The sequence below is a fragment of the Myodes glareolus genome, chromosome 5 (assembly GCF_982192425.1).
Source record: "Myodes glareolus chromosome 5, mMyoGla1.1, whole genome shotgun sequence".
NCBI lineage: Eukaryota > Metazoa > Chordata > Mammalia > Rodentia > Cricetidae > Myodes > Myodes glareolus.
In genome coordinates, this window is record NC_142030.1 from 97,104,402 (window position 1) to 97,119,663 (window position 15,262).

At 45.8% G+C, this 15,262-nt stretch overlaps 1 protein-coding gene across 8 annotated transcripts in view; it reads right to left on the reverse strand.

Moving 5' to 3' along the window:
- The window catches only part of Mgat5 (alpha-1,6-mannosylglycoprotein 6-beta-N-acetylglucosaminyltransferase), a 295,197-nt gene that overhangs the window by 100,138 nt on the left and 179,797 nt on the right, over positions 1-15,262 (reverse strand). For all 8 annotated transcript variants that reach the window (XM_087906586.1, XM_087906583.1, XM_087906581.1 and 5 more), the window contains 4 exons: positions 10,065-10,136; positions 7,392-7,553; positions 4,633-4,802; positions 1,055-1,189 (listed from right to left, as the gene is read on the reverse strand). In XM_087906586.1, coding sequence (XP_087762712.1) covers positions 1,055-1,189; positions 4,633-4,802; positions 7,392-7,553; positions 10,065-10,136 — 539 coding nt within the window. The remainder of the gene's footprint in view (positions 1-1,054; positions 1,190-4,632; positions 4,803-7,391; positions 7,554-10,064; positions 10,137-15,262) is intronic.

Consider the following 15,262-nt stretch of genomic DNA (forward strand, 5'->3'; position numbering starts at 1 on the left):
AAAGGCCTATGTTGGGATATTTATGAATTGGATAAGTTAGAGTATGTGATGGTTCATTCTTGATTGACAACTTGATTGAAGTTTAAGAAATGCCATGGAGACTAGACAAGCAAACCTCTAGTGTATCTGTGAGTGTATCTCCAAAGATGATTAACTAAGGGAAAGGTCTACCCTGAATGTGGGAGGCACCATCTTGTGGGCTGGGGCTCCTGGTGGAATACAGAAGAGAAACCGTGCAGGCAAGGCATTCTCTCTCTCTGCTTCCTGACTGCTATGATGTGAACTGCTCTGTCACACTGTCCATACCACGACAGACTGATGCCTTTGAAACCATGAGCCAAAATAAAACCTTTCTTCCTACAAGGTATCCTTGCTCAGGTATTTGGTCAAAGTGAAAAAGTTAACACAGAAGACCATATTAAAAATGTTTCTACCCATTAGTAACAATTAAGGAACACATGGAAAGGGTGCTGGGATGTAGCCACATACATGCTGTGGCATGCACATACACATATTCACACAAACATGAATGCATGTACACAATACACAAACATATTAACAAGAAAAGTCACTATTTGAGTAAATGCATGAGATTCTCTTAGATATACAAAGAGAGGAATGCTAGGTGTTGAAGAAGATAAATGGGAAGCTGCTAGATATGTTTTATTTTGCTTTGTTTCTTTTTTCTTCTTATTTTTTAAGTCAAGGTTTTACTCTGTAGCTTTGGCTATCCCAGAACTCACTATGTAGGCCAGGTTGGCTTTGAACTCACAGATATCTGCCTGCCTCTGCATCCTGAGTGCTGGAATTAAAGGCCACTATGCCTGACTGGGCACCTGTTTTCTAGTCTTGGAACATCAATAGAAACAATGAACAATCTCAGGAAGCCGTCAGTGGAAACAACCTGAATTTCATTAGGAATGAAAAGTATACTCCAGACAGTTCAAAAGATAATATTTAATCTCCCTTTAAAAACAAGCAAGCAAGCAAACAAACAAACAAAAAGAGACACAATTCTTGTTAGGGGAAAATGGTCTTAGCATGTGGTACTTACTGGTAATGAACCCAGGATGGTCCTAGAGTTTTCTTAAATTGAGCAAGTCCCACAATATCGATATAAATAAGCTCGACGATCCTGTCTCCTACAGTGGGACAGCCAGACCGGTTTCCAACAACCTTCTTCATGATCCTGGAGTGGGACAAGTGGGGACAAAAAGAAAGGACCTCAGACACTTGACAATACTAACCCAGGCAAATGTGATAGGATCACACCTCAAGTCCCGATCAAAGGTAATGAGTTGATGCTCCACGCCTGTCTCAACTCTCCGGAGTCCTCATTCTGACTGAGGGAAGTTAGATGCTGGTATACAAACACAACATGTGAGGTCACACACCTGAGCGTTACCATGAGATAGCTAACCTGATTCATCTCTTTGAATCTCTCCTCCTATCATTCTCCAGGGTGAGGAGAGGGGATTGAATAGTGATGTGCAGATACTTCCCCCAAATTCAAACAGTCTCTCTTAGAAAGGGACTCTTTAAGACTCAGGAAACACAACTTACAAGGTCCAGAAAGTAAATGAGACTCACAAGTCCCAGGAAGAATAAGTCCAAAGTGTAGGCACCATGTACCCAGACACCAGCCACCACCTTTGACCCTTTTCCCTGCTCACAGTCCACAGTCACACTTGAGCATTTACAAAAGTCCCACTTTTGAATGACAGGAAACACAAGCTGCTTCACAGTTCCTTACGCTCACTGCTTCAGGCCCCTTCTGCCCCTTCTGGGCTTCCAAAGGGGGAAAAAAAAGTCAAGCTCTACTGAACTGACGACTTCTGAAGAACCGGACAACTTTCTATGAAAGGTTGGATAATAAACACTTTTCAGACTCAACTCGGCCACTGTGGGGTGGAAGCAGCCATGTTAAGTAATAGTGGGTGTGACTCTGCAACCAGACAATATTGGCAAAACCAGGCCAAAGGCTGGCTTCGGGCTGCTGCTGCTGGCTTATACCTGGGGGCCACTTTGGACACTGGTTCTCAACCTCGTCTGAACAGTAGAACTACCCACAGTGCAACACAGGATACTTAGACCATGATATTTTCAAATCTTGTGACTTAATCACCCTGGGAATGTCCTGTTCCAGGATTTTAAGGAGATTCCCGAATCTCTTGGAAAGTGAAATTAAAAAAAAATAAAATTCCCCGAGCAATCCTAATGAGCGGCAAAGACCTGGGGATCATTTCTCTGTGTTGCTTCTGTAATGCTCATTTTCAATAAAGCACATCTAGGGGCTGTGGATGTTGTTCAGCGGGCAAAGCGCTTGCCTAGGACTCATTCAGCCCTTCGTCCCATTCCCAGCACCATATAAACTGGGTGTGGTGGCGCATGCCTGTCATACTGTCCAGGAGGCAGAGGCAGGAGGATCAGAAGTTCAAGATCATCCTCGATGGCAAGTTTGAGAGGAGTCTGGGTTACTTGTCTCAATGGCCCCTGTCCAGAAAAATTGTACATATGGCCCTCATCCCAATATTCACAAAGATCGATATTGACTTGTCCTTCACCATTAAGTGAGTCTCTGCCATAGTCACACTGACCTAACATCTTTCCTAAGCTCCATTCTCATGCCTGATTGATTACTCAGTCCTCCATTTGCTCATCCGCCTACTAGCCACTCATGTCCACGTTCCCTCTCTCATCCCTTTAGTAGCCAGAGTACACCGGGCACCATGTGTGAGAGCCAGGAACACAGTGGTGGGATTCCGTTTTCAGCACACCCTGCACTTACAGCCTAGCATCCACATCTCTATTAGCATTAATAGAATTATAATTAGTATGATTATTACTTAATGCACCAGTTGTGATTGTCCAAAGATTGACAGCTGAGGAACAACATGCCGGTCACCTTTCGGACCCCATTTTGAATCCCAGCCCTCAGAAGGCAGAGTGGCTGCAAGCAGGAAGGCAACAGGAGGCAGCGTGGTAAAGAAAGAGGAGAACCACTTGAGGTACAAAGGGCCTCAAGTTCATCCAACGATGAAGGAGAGAGGGAGGGCTGTTGCAAAAAGGCTGCAGAAGTCCGTTCCAGGGTCAGAGCCAGGCACCTACATGCTACCCCTGAAACCTCAGGCGGTTCATGTTCAGTCTGAGCCTCAGGTTCCTCAGTTCTAAAACACAAATGGCAAAGCATCTACTTCCAGGTGCTGAAGTTTAAATACAATACAATATATGGAAAGCTGAGATGCTTCCTCATGAAAGCTCCTGCTTCTATACAATACAATATATGGCTGCCAAGATGCTTCTTTGGGTTAAAAGCTCTTGCTTCTATATAATACAATATATGGCTGCCAAGATGCTTCCTGGGCAAAAGCTCCTGCTTCTTTCTGTCACGGGAACCCACAGTGGAAGGAGAGAACTGACTTTCTGAATACTGTCTTCTGACCTCCACATACATGGACGGAGGTACAAGTGCCCACATGCTCACACGCAGAGTCATAAACAAAACTAAACTTGAAACCATGAGGTGCTTGGTATGAACACACAGTAAGTGGCTCACTATAGATCTAACAGCTACCATCAGTGCTGGGGTGGGGCTGAGCTGGTACAGAACCTGCCTGGCATGCATAAAGCCTTGGGGTTCCACGCCCACTGCCATATAAACTGGACATAGAGGTGCACAGCCCTGGGGGAGGTGAAGGCAGTGATCAGAAGTTCAAGGTCATCTTTAATTATATATATTGAGTTTGAGGCCAGCCTAGGCCACACAGACCTAATCTCAACATAAAAATAGCACCAACCAACACTATTGCTATCATAATCCCTGGTCTTTCTGCTGTACGCAAACCTTTATCACGGAGCCTGGCATCTGGAAAGCAATGAGGGGACTGTTAAGATTATCTTCAGACAGGATTGCTTCCAACTCAATATACTGCCGGAAACCTTGGTGTGTCAATAATACAGGGTAGAGCGTACACTGTTCTCTGCCATCTCTACGGTGGCCTCCCAAGGGTGGCACATCAACATGACAACTTGCATGCTGGGTCAGAAGTCTCTGCTGGCAGTTTTCTGGGGGCTGTGGGGACCCCAGTTTTTTCGTTCGGCCAGCTGTATCAACGGAAAAGGGGCTGAGAGGCGAGTGAGAGCTGAATGCAAACCTCAGTGGAACAGAAGACTCAGGGAAGAGCAGGTTGAGCTGGAAGTTAGCTAACTGAGAAAGGATTCAATTTGGGCTTTCGGGAAATCCATTTTACTCATATTAAATTATAAACAGGAACTGGCCCTGTTTTGAGCAGAGAGTAGCATGGATGTTGGCAAGAGGCAGGGAATTAGGCAAGTCAGTAGAGTCTTGCGCTGCAGATGTTGGAAACACCTGGAATAGCAAAGAATAAACGCCTTCATTTGAGTGTTCGTGGCGTTCATTTACGAAGCCCCGGAGCCGGCAGCCAATGAAAACATATTAACCTTTTCATAGTGTATATATTAAGCTCCTGAAAATAATCTTCTTATCGCCTGTTTAGCGAATTATCACTCTCATTTTCCCCCACGAGACATCGCACCGTAACAGAGGAGCTTACGAGTTTACTGTTTCGTTTTTGTATTCTGATTTTCAAATCGAAAAAGTGATTTCCTTACTCCTTGAGCTCAGCCAGAGAAGCTGAGATCCGGATGTCATGGCCCAGTAGGTAGAGAGATGTAATTAAGTCACTCCACTGAACTAGTTCACCAAGAGGGCCACCGCTGAATGCTGTCTCTGCAATCTTGAAGCCAGATTCCTTGGTCAGAAGCCCCAGGTGAACAAGGATCTGGAAAATAAAAGAGGAAAGGCATACTGAGTTCTGGAGCCACGTTCAAAATCTATGCGCACCATAAAGCAGTCAGCCAGTTAAAGGAACCACTGAAGTCTGAGCAAGGGGCATGCCATTTTTTCTACAAGGTATAAAATAAGCAAGGAAATAATTTTTCCCTGTTTCAGACAAATGCTAAAACCATGAACTGCCCTTGGTCGTGCCATAACTGTGAGCTACAGATTACCCTGATTTTTAAAAATAGAACATATGGCTGGGTCAGCCAGCAAAGAATCTGATGAACAAACATGAGGACCTGAGTTCGAAGCCCTAGAGCCCAGATACAAAAGGTGGGCATGGTGGTGCACGCTTGGAAAGCCAGCGCAGAGGAGATGGAATAGACTAGGCAGTACCGGAACTTCCTGTGTTTGTCTCTCCTGTGTCAGGATTACAAGCATGTCCCACTACACCTGGCTTTTTATGTGGGATCTGGGCAGTGTACTCAGGTTATATGCCTGTGTGGCAAGCTCCTTATCAACTGGGCTCTCCCAGCCTGTTGCTTAAACACACTCTAATTATGATTCATGAGGCTTGTTTGGTTTTTAAATATAATCATGGAAATAAGCATATTTAATGTGTTTCAGTGAACTTTGGTCTCTACCCATCCAGCCCAGTCTGGCCAAGGGAGCCTGCTGCACCTGGTATCTCCATTCTCTGGCCAGAATCGTAGGAGCTTCTGGTAGCTTTTCTATTCTGGGGTATGAGAAGATGTTCTAAGCTCATCAAGTGCAATTTCTGTCTCAGACCTTAATGAGCCATTTTCCCAAGAACCATTGATCCTACCTAGTGGAAACAGCATTTAGAGATCAAAGGTTAGTTCTCCAGGGACTCTACTTAATTGCTATTTGGAGCCTTCTCCACTGGCTTTAGCTAAGAACTTCACTTTCCCTCGAAGATAAAATAAACTACGGGTTCTTCCTGGTAGTGCCACTCCAGACCCAAGGCTAGAGATGATACCTCCGGATACGATCACCCATCTTTCGCCAGGTAGTTCCTTTCTCCTGCACTGAAAATTCCACCCCACGAAGGCAGGCACCCAGTAGGTCATTTTCTACACTGTAATGTTCACAGTGGCTCTAGAATGAGATTATCAGTACTTCGGCACATGACATTACAAGTGTTAAACTGTCCTCGAAGCTCGCTGGACTCACTTTACCATGCTCTACAGAAAGAGAGACCAGCCCTCCACCGTGTGCTTGCCCCAAAACTGGAAATACACAGCCAATCCAGCTGTTTCATTTTCCTTAGGATGTTCAGGTATGAGGTTTATTTCCTGTTTGTAAAATTTAAAATAGATCTCCCCCCAAACAATATATTGATTATGGTTCCCCTTCCCTACCTCCCCTCAGATCCTCTCTACTTCCCTTCCCATCCAAGTCCACGCCTTTTCTTTCTCTCTCTCATTAGAATATAAATGTGCATTGAAAACATATAGTAATACAAAAAATAATTCAGAAGAGCAAACAAATAGAAAAAAGAGGGAGGGGTATGGCGCTTTTAAACTTTTTTTTTGCTTACTATGTAAATGGTTGCAGTGTTAAGTCACCAAGCATGAAGTGCTGAGAGAAATTTGGTTTCCACGCTGACTACATCCACTCCATCCTATCCCCCTCCCTTCTCTGACCACTCAATTATTTTCTTACTGTGGAAAAATATGTATAGCATAACATAGTGGCCACCATTTTAATGTGCACGGATCAAACGCAGGGTTCTCCCCTGGGTATCTCATCTCTGAAATTGGAAGAGTTCAAAAACTTATGTTTAAGCCGTAGTGGATAAGATCTTTTCTGTGTTGTGTGTGCGGGTGTGGGGTGTGCCTGTGGGAGCGTGTGATGAATATGGCTACATACCAATGTACTCCTTATGCTTTTGAACCATGTGCATTAAAATGTTTACACATGTTATGCTCTGCTAGAAACATTTTTCTATAGGAAGAAAAATAATTAAATGGTGAAAAAAAGGAAGAGAGGGAAAGAAGGAAAGGAGAGGATGTGCAGGTATGGAAAGCATGGCTCACCCCTACTTTCTGTCCGTGGCTACCACCTCTCAGTCACCACCTACCTTGCTGTGTGTGTGTGTGTGTGTGTGTGTGTGTGTGCGCGCGCGTGCAAAGAAGTGGATGTAACAGGTATAGAAACTATTGCCCACCCCTACTTTCTGTCCGTGGCTACCACCTCTCAGTCACCACCTACCTTGTTGCGTGTGCATGTGTATGTGTACACGTGTGTGTGTGTGAAGAAGTGGATGTAACAGGTATGGAAACCATGGCTCACCCCTACTTTCTGTCCGTGGCCACCACCTCTCAGTCACCAACTATCTTGTTTTGTGTATGTGTGAGTGTGTGTGTGAAGATGTGTATATCTGTGCCCACATTCCCAGAACACAGAGGAAGACATCGAGCGTGAGACTCGGGGTGAGGAGACGCTGAGCTGATCTCCTCTGATGGAATGTCACTCGACACCTGACATCGCTCTTCATCTTGTTTCCAAGCAAAGTCAAATTTTAAGAGGAAGCTGCCATATAAAGGAACTGAATTCAGAAACGCACTTTCTTCCGTTTCCTCTTTTCAAGGTTTTGTTTCTCTGCCAAAGACTTGATAGCTTGGATCCACGCGTCAGCCATTCTCCGGATCCGGAGTCTCATCCACCGGAACTCCTCGTGCTTCTTCATCATGCTATAGAGAATGTTAAAATCCGTACGGATTTCCGCCTAGGGAAAAGAGAAAGAAATGGAATAAAATGAGCAGAAGATTAAAATGCTAGGATGGAAAGTGATTTTCATGACAGGGCATTTTAAACCTGAGAGTCAATTAAATCCAGAATTTCAGAAATCAACTTTGACTCTCTGCATGGCCCTTGCTTGAGAATCCCGAGGGTGGGGGCCAACGAGATGGCTCAGCAGGAAAAGACTCTTGCCAAACAGCCTGGCAATCTGAGTTCAATCCCCAGGACCCTCTTGTGGAAGAGACAGAGAACTGATTCTGCAGGTTGTCCTCTGGCCTCCAATGCTCGCTGTGGCTCACACACGCCCATACGCATGGATGCACAAATAAAATAAACGTCACTCAAAAACTTTAAGGAGGGCTGAAAATTGAAACAAAGCTCCCCCCTCCCAGTGCCCCGACTGCAGATTTGTTACAAGGGACATCACTGAAAACATCGGAGGTTGAGAAAGTACGCTCAGTCACCGTGAAGCCTGCGCTACGCTGAAATGTAGTTTTCACAATGGATCTACCTCATGTACCTTCAAATCCCCTGTGCCAAATCTTATCTGTGTCCTGGAGGCTCCTTCTAGGCAGCTGACCACCAGGAAAAACTATCAGCTCCAACAGGCCAGCCAACACTGTGCGGGTTCCCAGAGAGCCTCTCCTCCCAGGGTAAGATGGGAAAAAAATGATCATTTTCTAGTTTTGTCCTGGGCCAAACCAACAAAATTGAATTTTTCTAAGGAATTTTTAAAGCTAGGGATAGGGTTTGTTTCTACCATGGCTGAGTACAGTTTAAGATTCAGAGCAGAATAATTTAAGGTCCAGGAAGAGTATTTTTCCTGCTCTTATGGATACTGTAGCTGGATGCTGCCTCTGGTTAGAAGAGGAGAGAAACGTGGTATCCGTCAAGCATACCAAATCCATCTCTTGCTGTCTCCATGGCTCATTCCTAGTGTTCGTCTCCCTCCTTGACCCACAGTCTCCCATGGCCTACACCTGAGTTCATAAGCCCTGGCCATAGAGCGGTCCTCCTAGCTGCCTGTGTGTGTGTGTGTGTGTGTGTGTGTGTGTGTGTGTGTGTACATGATGTTTTAGTGGAACACTGCCACCCCTTCATTACATATTAATTATCCATGGCTGCTCTCTGTGTTAGCAGTACAGAATTGAGCAGGCGTGAGATTAAAGCTCCAGCAAAGACAAAACCACTATCTGGCATTTTACGTTTTTCTTGTTTACTACATTTTTATTTATTGAGAATGTGTGTGCATGTGTGAACCTGTGAGCACACGTGTGCACACCCATGCTCAAGTGTGTGTTTAAGTCAGAAGACAGCTTGCAGAAATTAGTTTTCTCTCCGTATCATGTGGGTCCTAGGGAATGAAATTCAAGTCTTCAGACTTGGCAGTTGGTGCCTTTGCCTACTGAGACGTCTCACCAGCTCTATTACTTTAGTACATGATGGGGTGTCAGGTAGCCTAAGCTGGCCTTGAACTCTCTATGTAGCCAAGGATAATCATGATTTCTAATTCTCCCGCCCCTACCTCCCAGGTGCTAGGATGACAGGCATGCACCACCAAGTCTACTTTACCATGTTGCAGACTGAACCCAGGGCTTCTTGCACGCTAGGTGAGCATTCTACCAGTCGAGACACATCCTAAGCCCCTACTTGACCTTTTACGGAAAGTGTCTGCTTTGGGCTAGAGAGAAGACTCAGTGGTTAAGGGCGCTGACTGCTCTTGCAGAACAGTGGGGTACAGTTCCCAGCACCCAGGCCAAGCAGCTCACTGCCATCTGTAACTCTAGTCCCAGGGGTTTGATGCCCTCCTCTTGCCTCTATGGGCTCCTGCATGTACACAGTGCACAAAATCTTACGCAGGCATACAAATAAAACAGACACACAAAGAAAAACGATGAAAGATAATAAAGATTTTTCAAAGGACTTGTTGATCTATGTCTAAAGAAAACGCCCACGCTTTCGAGATAGCATCGAAAGGTCTCTGGAGTCCCTTCCTCTTTCTAATTGCATCTTCAACCCAGCTTACCCAAACTTCTGACCTTGCCCGCCCTGCCTTGTAGTATGATACCAAAGATGGACTTCCCGTAGAGACACGCCTTTCTCCCTACACCTCACAGAGCACTGTTTGTCCTTCCAAATGCAGCTCATCAATTTCTCTTTGGAATCTCCTGAACTCCGCACTTGAGACCGTCTTTCCTCATTAATCTTCCTCTGCAGGCATCTGAGCCTGGCGACAAGCCTGGTCATTATTTACAGCCAGTCCCCTCATTAGATCACCCAAGGCCTCCACATCTGGCACAGGAGCTCATCCCTCTCTGCGGCCCATCATTTAGGGACCTTCGGAGGACTGTTCAATAAATAAATCCACGCTAACTGGTCTATGATTGGGCCAGCTAGACTTGGGATCTCAGCTGGCACTTCCAAAGGATGCTGCGTGCATCACATAGCTTATGACCCGAACACCCAAGGGGAGGAAGAGTGCTCCACAGCCATTTACCAATGAGTTATGATCGGCTTCTTCATAGGGATTTTTCGCTCTCCAAGGTAAACGGGGACACCAATTTTCAACCTGAAAGAGATAAATCAGAAATGCTGAATACACTGGTTCATCTTTCCACTCACACACAAAGTGCTAAGAACTCTGCCCAGCTCACAACAAACATGGTGGGGGGGGGGTGCCAATCTAATTAACCAGATATCAACCAACTCCTGTGACATTAGTGAGCTGCCCAGATGCAGGTGCCCCTCAGTGGTGCAGCATCCTTCCACCAAGGTCATAAGAAGTGCTTGACCACATCTTACATCTTACACCTGTCCCTAATTACAGGGAGTGAGTCCTTCAGCTAATCCCCACACGTCCAGAAGAGAGGATGAGTGTTCTCTAAACACTTCTGCAGGAGAACAGCAGTGTGAAGGAGTCGCTGGGATACCATTCAGCAAATGGGCAGGGGTGATTTTTGATCTGTTCAGGCACGTCTAAAGGGAAACAGATGACTTTCAGGCCAAAAAATTAAATCTCTGATTTGAGGATCAGGAACGCAAGCCATGGTTTAATGCTAATTAGTCAAGGCTTGTTTTCTGGGTGTTTGCTTGACACTGTCTCAATAAATAACCTAGGACTGGTGGCTCATGCCTGTCCTGCCAGTACCCAAGATGTGGAGGCAGGAGGATCAGACATTCTAGGTCTTCCTTGGCTCTACAATGAGTTCTAGGCCAGCTTGAGCTACACAAGACCCTGTCTCAAACTCCAGCTAACCGGGGGTGGGTTAGATAGCTATGCAGCGATCTCATGAGAGCCCTTCCACAAAGTGACCTGTCAGCACGCCTGCTGTGTCCAACCTTCTGATGCTCACTCTGGAGAAGCTTACTACAGAATCACAACACATACACACACACACACACACACACACACACACACACACACATCTCATAAAGCTTTAAGCACTCATTCAAAGCTATCTCAAATGCATGTGGCTTTCAGGCTCAGGATGAACACACCTAACAGTCATTGGGGGAAGAAAGAAAAGTGGAAACATACTGGATTGTTAAAACTTCCCTCAAGAAAAGTTCCGAAGAGATTAGAGAAATTAATAATTTTATTATGATTATCATTCAGAACGAGCTGGAGAGATTCTAGAAAGGAAGTTCAGAAGTTAAGATGGAGATCTGCACTTGGCAAAGGACCTCAGTTCAGTTCCCAGCACCCACGTGGAGCAGCTCACACTCTATTACCTCCTGTCCTCCACCCCCAGCCCTGCTCCAGGGGATATGACGCCCTCTTCTGGCTTCCAAAGGACCTGAACTCACACGCACATATCACTCCCTCCTCACATATGCATAATTAAAATAAAAATTCTAGGAAAGAAAAAAACAATAAATGTATTGAGTGGTAGTAACATTTAGCCCATTTACCTAAAATAGCGATGACATTTCAGAAATAACATGGTATACATCTCTTTACTAATAAAAATGGCCCAAGAACTGACATTGAAAATCAGTGTTATTCAGTCAGGGAGATCTATAAGATCTTACAGAAGGGCATCCATTGAGGGTCACTGAGGCAGAGAACCGCAGCCTTGTGGGTTGGCAGAGCAGTCAAACAAGATAATCTATCTTCTTGGTGTGGGTGGGTTTTCAAAGAAACATGTCAGTTTCAGTAAATTCTAGAATTGACTCATAATGCAAGGTGATATTTACTATGACCAAAAATAATTGGCCATGTTTGCATAAAGCCGTCTGCTATGGAAAAGATCTGAAAGCAGATGAGCCAAGGACAGTGAGGCCTAAAGAGGGTAGGGAAAGCGTGATGTTCTCTTTTCTTCCTGTGGTGTTTGGGAGTGGCCGCAGTCACTCACGAACTCTCCCCATGTGGAAAGCTGAACGCTTTCAGTCATAAGAGAGGATACTAACCTGCCTGCCTTGGAGGTCTATGATCTAAATTACTGTGGGCCTTTCAATGGTATGACCGGGAAAAGCAACAGAACCAGCTCCACACCCCAGGAAAAATGAGCAGAAAAGCAGCTCAGCAAAGCATGATTCCTCAGCTGGTCCCAGAAATGTCATACGCAACTGTGCTGGCTGGTCTTAGGCCAGACCGATTCATGTGGCACCAATTAAGTCTTAGTAAACGGACTCAGTATAACATCCCCAAAACAGCATATTTATAATATGAAGGCTCCAGATGGGTCCTGGGCTTGGCTGTGAGACCCTCAACCAAACACACATTAGGCATGGATGTCAAGAATCCTCAGAAATAAATACACATTTTTAAAAAAAATATATTTATCTTCATCCACTTGGCTAGATTTCCTTTGTGTGTGTAACATGTTTGTGTTCCCATGTGTCCATATGTGTATGCATGTGGAGGACAGAAGATGATGTTGGATGTCTTCCTCCATCACTCTCCGTCTTAATTTTAATTTTTGCTGGCTCCCCCCTCCCCAGGTCTGTTCAGCAGACCGGTAAACAGCAAGCTCGAGGGACCCAGCTGTCTCTGCCTGCCCTGCTCTGGGGTTACAGGTGCAGCCCTGTGTCCATCCTGCTTATGTAGGTGCAGCAGGCACTCTACGGATCCAGCCTCTCCCCAGCGCTGAAGAAATAAAGTCTGTACAGGAACCTGTCAGAATAAAAACATCTCCCCTCGAAGAAGATGACGGGGAAAGGTGAAGCAAGACTGTGAATAACAAGAGCCAGCTAAGAGGTGACAGCATCGCGTGACCAGACACTGATAAGTAAAGTCCTCCTTCACATCCCTCCACCCTGTGAGGAGCCTTCCGCAACTTACTGATGAAAACAGTCATTCCAAGGTGATCTAAAATATGACTTCACTAGAGCACTCTCAAGGCTGTAATTCCTTTTTTGAGCCGATCATTTTCTTAGTTCTTCTTTCTCTAAATCACTAGCTACCCCTTTGCTGCCTCCAAGGACATCCCTGCAAATATGGAAAACAGAGTGGTCCAGCTGAGCCCTTCAGCAGCTATTTCAGCTATGCACGCACGCCATCGGAAGGATGGGCAAACAGATAAAGACCTTAACCCACAAAGGGAGGGTGGGCTAAGGGTGCTCTTCACCACAGGAATAGGCTACCTGGTTGATGAAATAATTAAATTATATGTAAGCCAATTACCCTGTGGGGAGAAGAGGAAAAACAAAATATTTCTCTGTGGCTACCAAAGTTTCTTCCCTTCTCTCCTGGCGATTCGCAGGGCCGGGCCGTGTGACCTCCCTCCGACTTCCTGGAGACTCTGCACTAGCTCTGGCTTGAGGGGATAACCTAGCTAGAACCTGGTTCTCTTTGTTATGGTGATTCTACTTGTATTCAAGGTCTTAGCAGTGGGTGGATGGCCTGCCTCCCCTAGTTGACCCTGCTGGAGGGGCCGGGAAGCTTTAATCTTCTTCTCCTGCTTCTGGATGGGAGGAGGCCTTGCATTTTCGGTCTTTCTAGCCCACTGGTATAAATATCTGACTTGAGTTTAATAAAGTTGCCATTTACTCTTCTAGATGAGCCAAGTCTCTTTTGTGTGTGTGTCTCTTTTTTCAACCCTCAGGACAATCGTCCCTTCTCGTGGGCCCGAGTTTAGGAAGCACGCAGCCTGGGTCGGGCATGGGTATCCATTGGGAAGTGCAGACTCTTACATTTCTCTTTTTCTCTGTGGAACCTCAGAGGATTACCAGAACTGGAGGAGGGCCAGGACTTGTGATAACTCAAGTAATGAAACAAACTGCCGTCCACAGGGCAACATTTTCCTAAATAAAAGCCCCGTGATGAGCATGCGGGGAAAATCGCGCTTGCAGCTAACAATTTGACCTCCTGATACGTAACTGCATTTTCTGTCTGATGCGTCCAGTGCCATTTAATGAGCCTGGCCCATTACTATCACAGCCTATCAATAAAGTCGACCCCAGGAGGAGCCCACTGCCTGACTCATAGGAATTGCCCTGATTCAAACTGTTCCAGAACATCTACTCTCAGGCTGGCTCACAGCGTCTCTGGGCCCTACCACTGCCTCCAGACGCCTTCCATCGTGGCTGCCTCGGCTACCCTTCTCCAGCTGTGGCCTTTCGCTAAATGCTTGCCTACAGCGCAGAGGCACCCTGCCTCTCACGTCCCTTCCCCTCTCCCCAATCTTAGAGCACACAGCCTTCTCAGAAGCAACGGCTAACTCATCAAGGGCAGCCTATCGTCCATCACAGTAAACAATGGGAAACTGGATTGGGAAGACAATCCACTGACTAAAATGCTTGACACACAAAGGTGAGGACCTGGGTTTGATCCCTAGCACTAATGTTTGGAAACCTGGTGTGTCGGCATGTATGTGCCTGTAATTCAAGTGCCGGGAAAACATAGACTGGAGAATTGTGCCCAGACAAACCAGCTCAGTGGTTTCCAACCTTCCTAATGCTTTGACGCTTCAATACAGTTCCTCATGTTGTGGTGACCCCCAACTATAAAATTATTTTGTTGCTACTTCCTACCTGCAATTCTGCTACTGTTATTAATTGTAACGTAAATATCTGACATGCGAACCCTGTGAAAGAGGCATTTGATCCCCCCCACCCGGGCCAGGGGTCAGGACCCACAGGTTGAGAACCACTGCTCTAGCGGAATCAGCACGCTCCAGGATCACTGAGAGATGGTCTCTAAATATAACGCGAGAGCAACGCGGGAAGACATCCAACACAACACACCACAAACACGCGCACGCCTGCAAAAAGGTACACAGGCGCAAAATGGAAAGCCATCTGAATTCACGGTAGCACACGCCCAGCAATCGATAAGGCAGCAGCACTACTCTCTAATCTTGTTCGATCTGCAGGCAAAACTCTTTAGACGCAAGCTAATCTTTTTAGCTAGTGCCACGGGCCGCAGAATGAAGACGCCGCAGAGTGAGACACGGAAGACCTGCTGGGCTAGAACTTCCGAACACTAACAGATATTCAGTGGAGAGGGCTCTATACATCACTTTTCTTGAGAGATGAGACATAAAATAAAACAATTTTGACATTCCTCCTGGCGATTTAGCCTTCTTTGAACTAAATAGGTTTCGCAGTTTTGTCAGGAGGCTGGGAAATCAAAGCAGTTCCTACAAGTCCTAACTGGGTCATGCTGCTTTCCACGTATGGAGGAGTCATTGTATTTAGGGAAAAAGAAACTGCTGGCAGACAGACACACAGCTCAAGGGGGGGTTAAAAGAG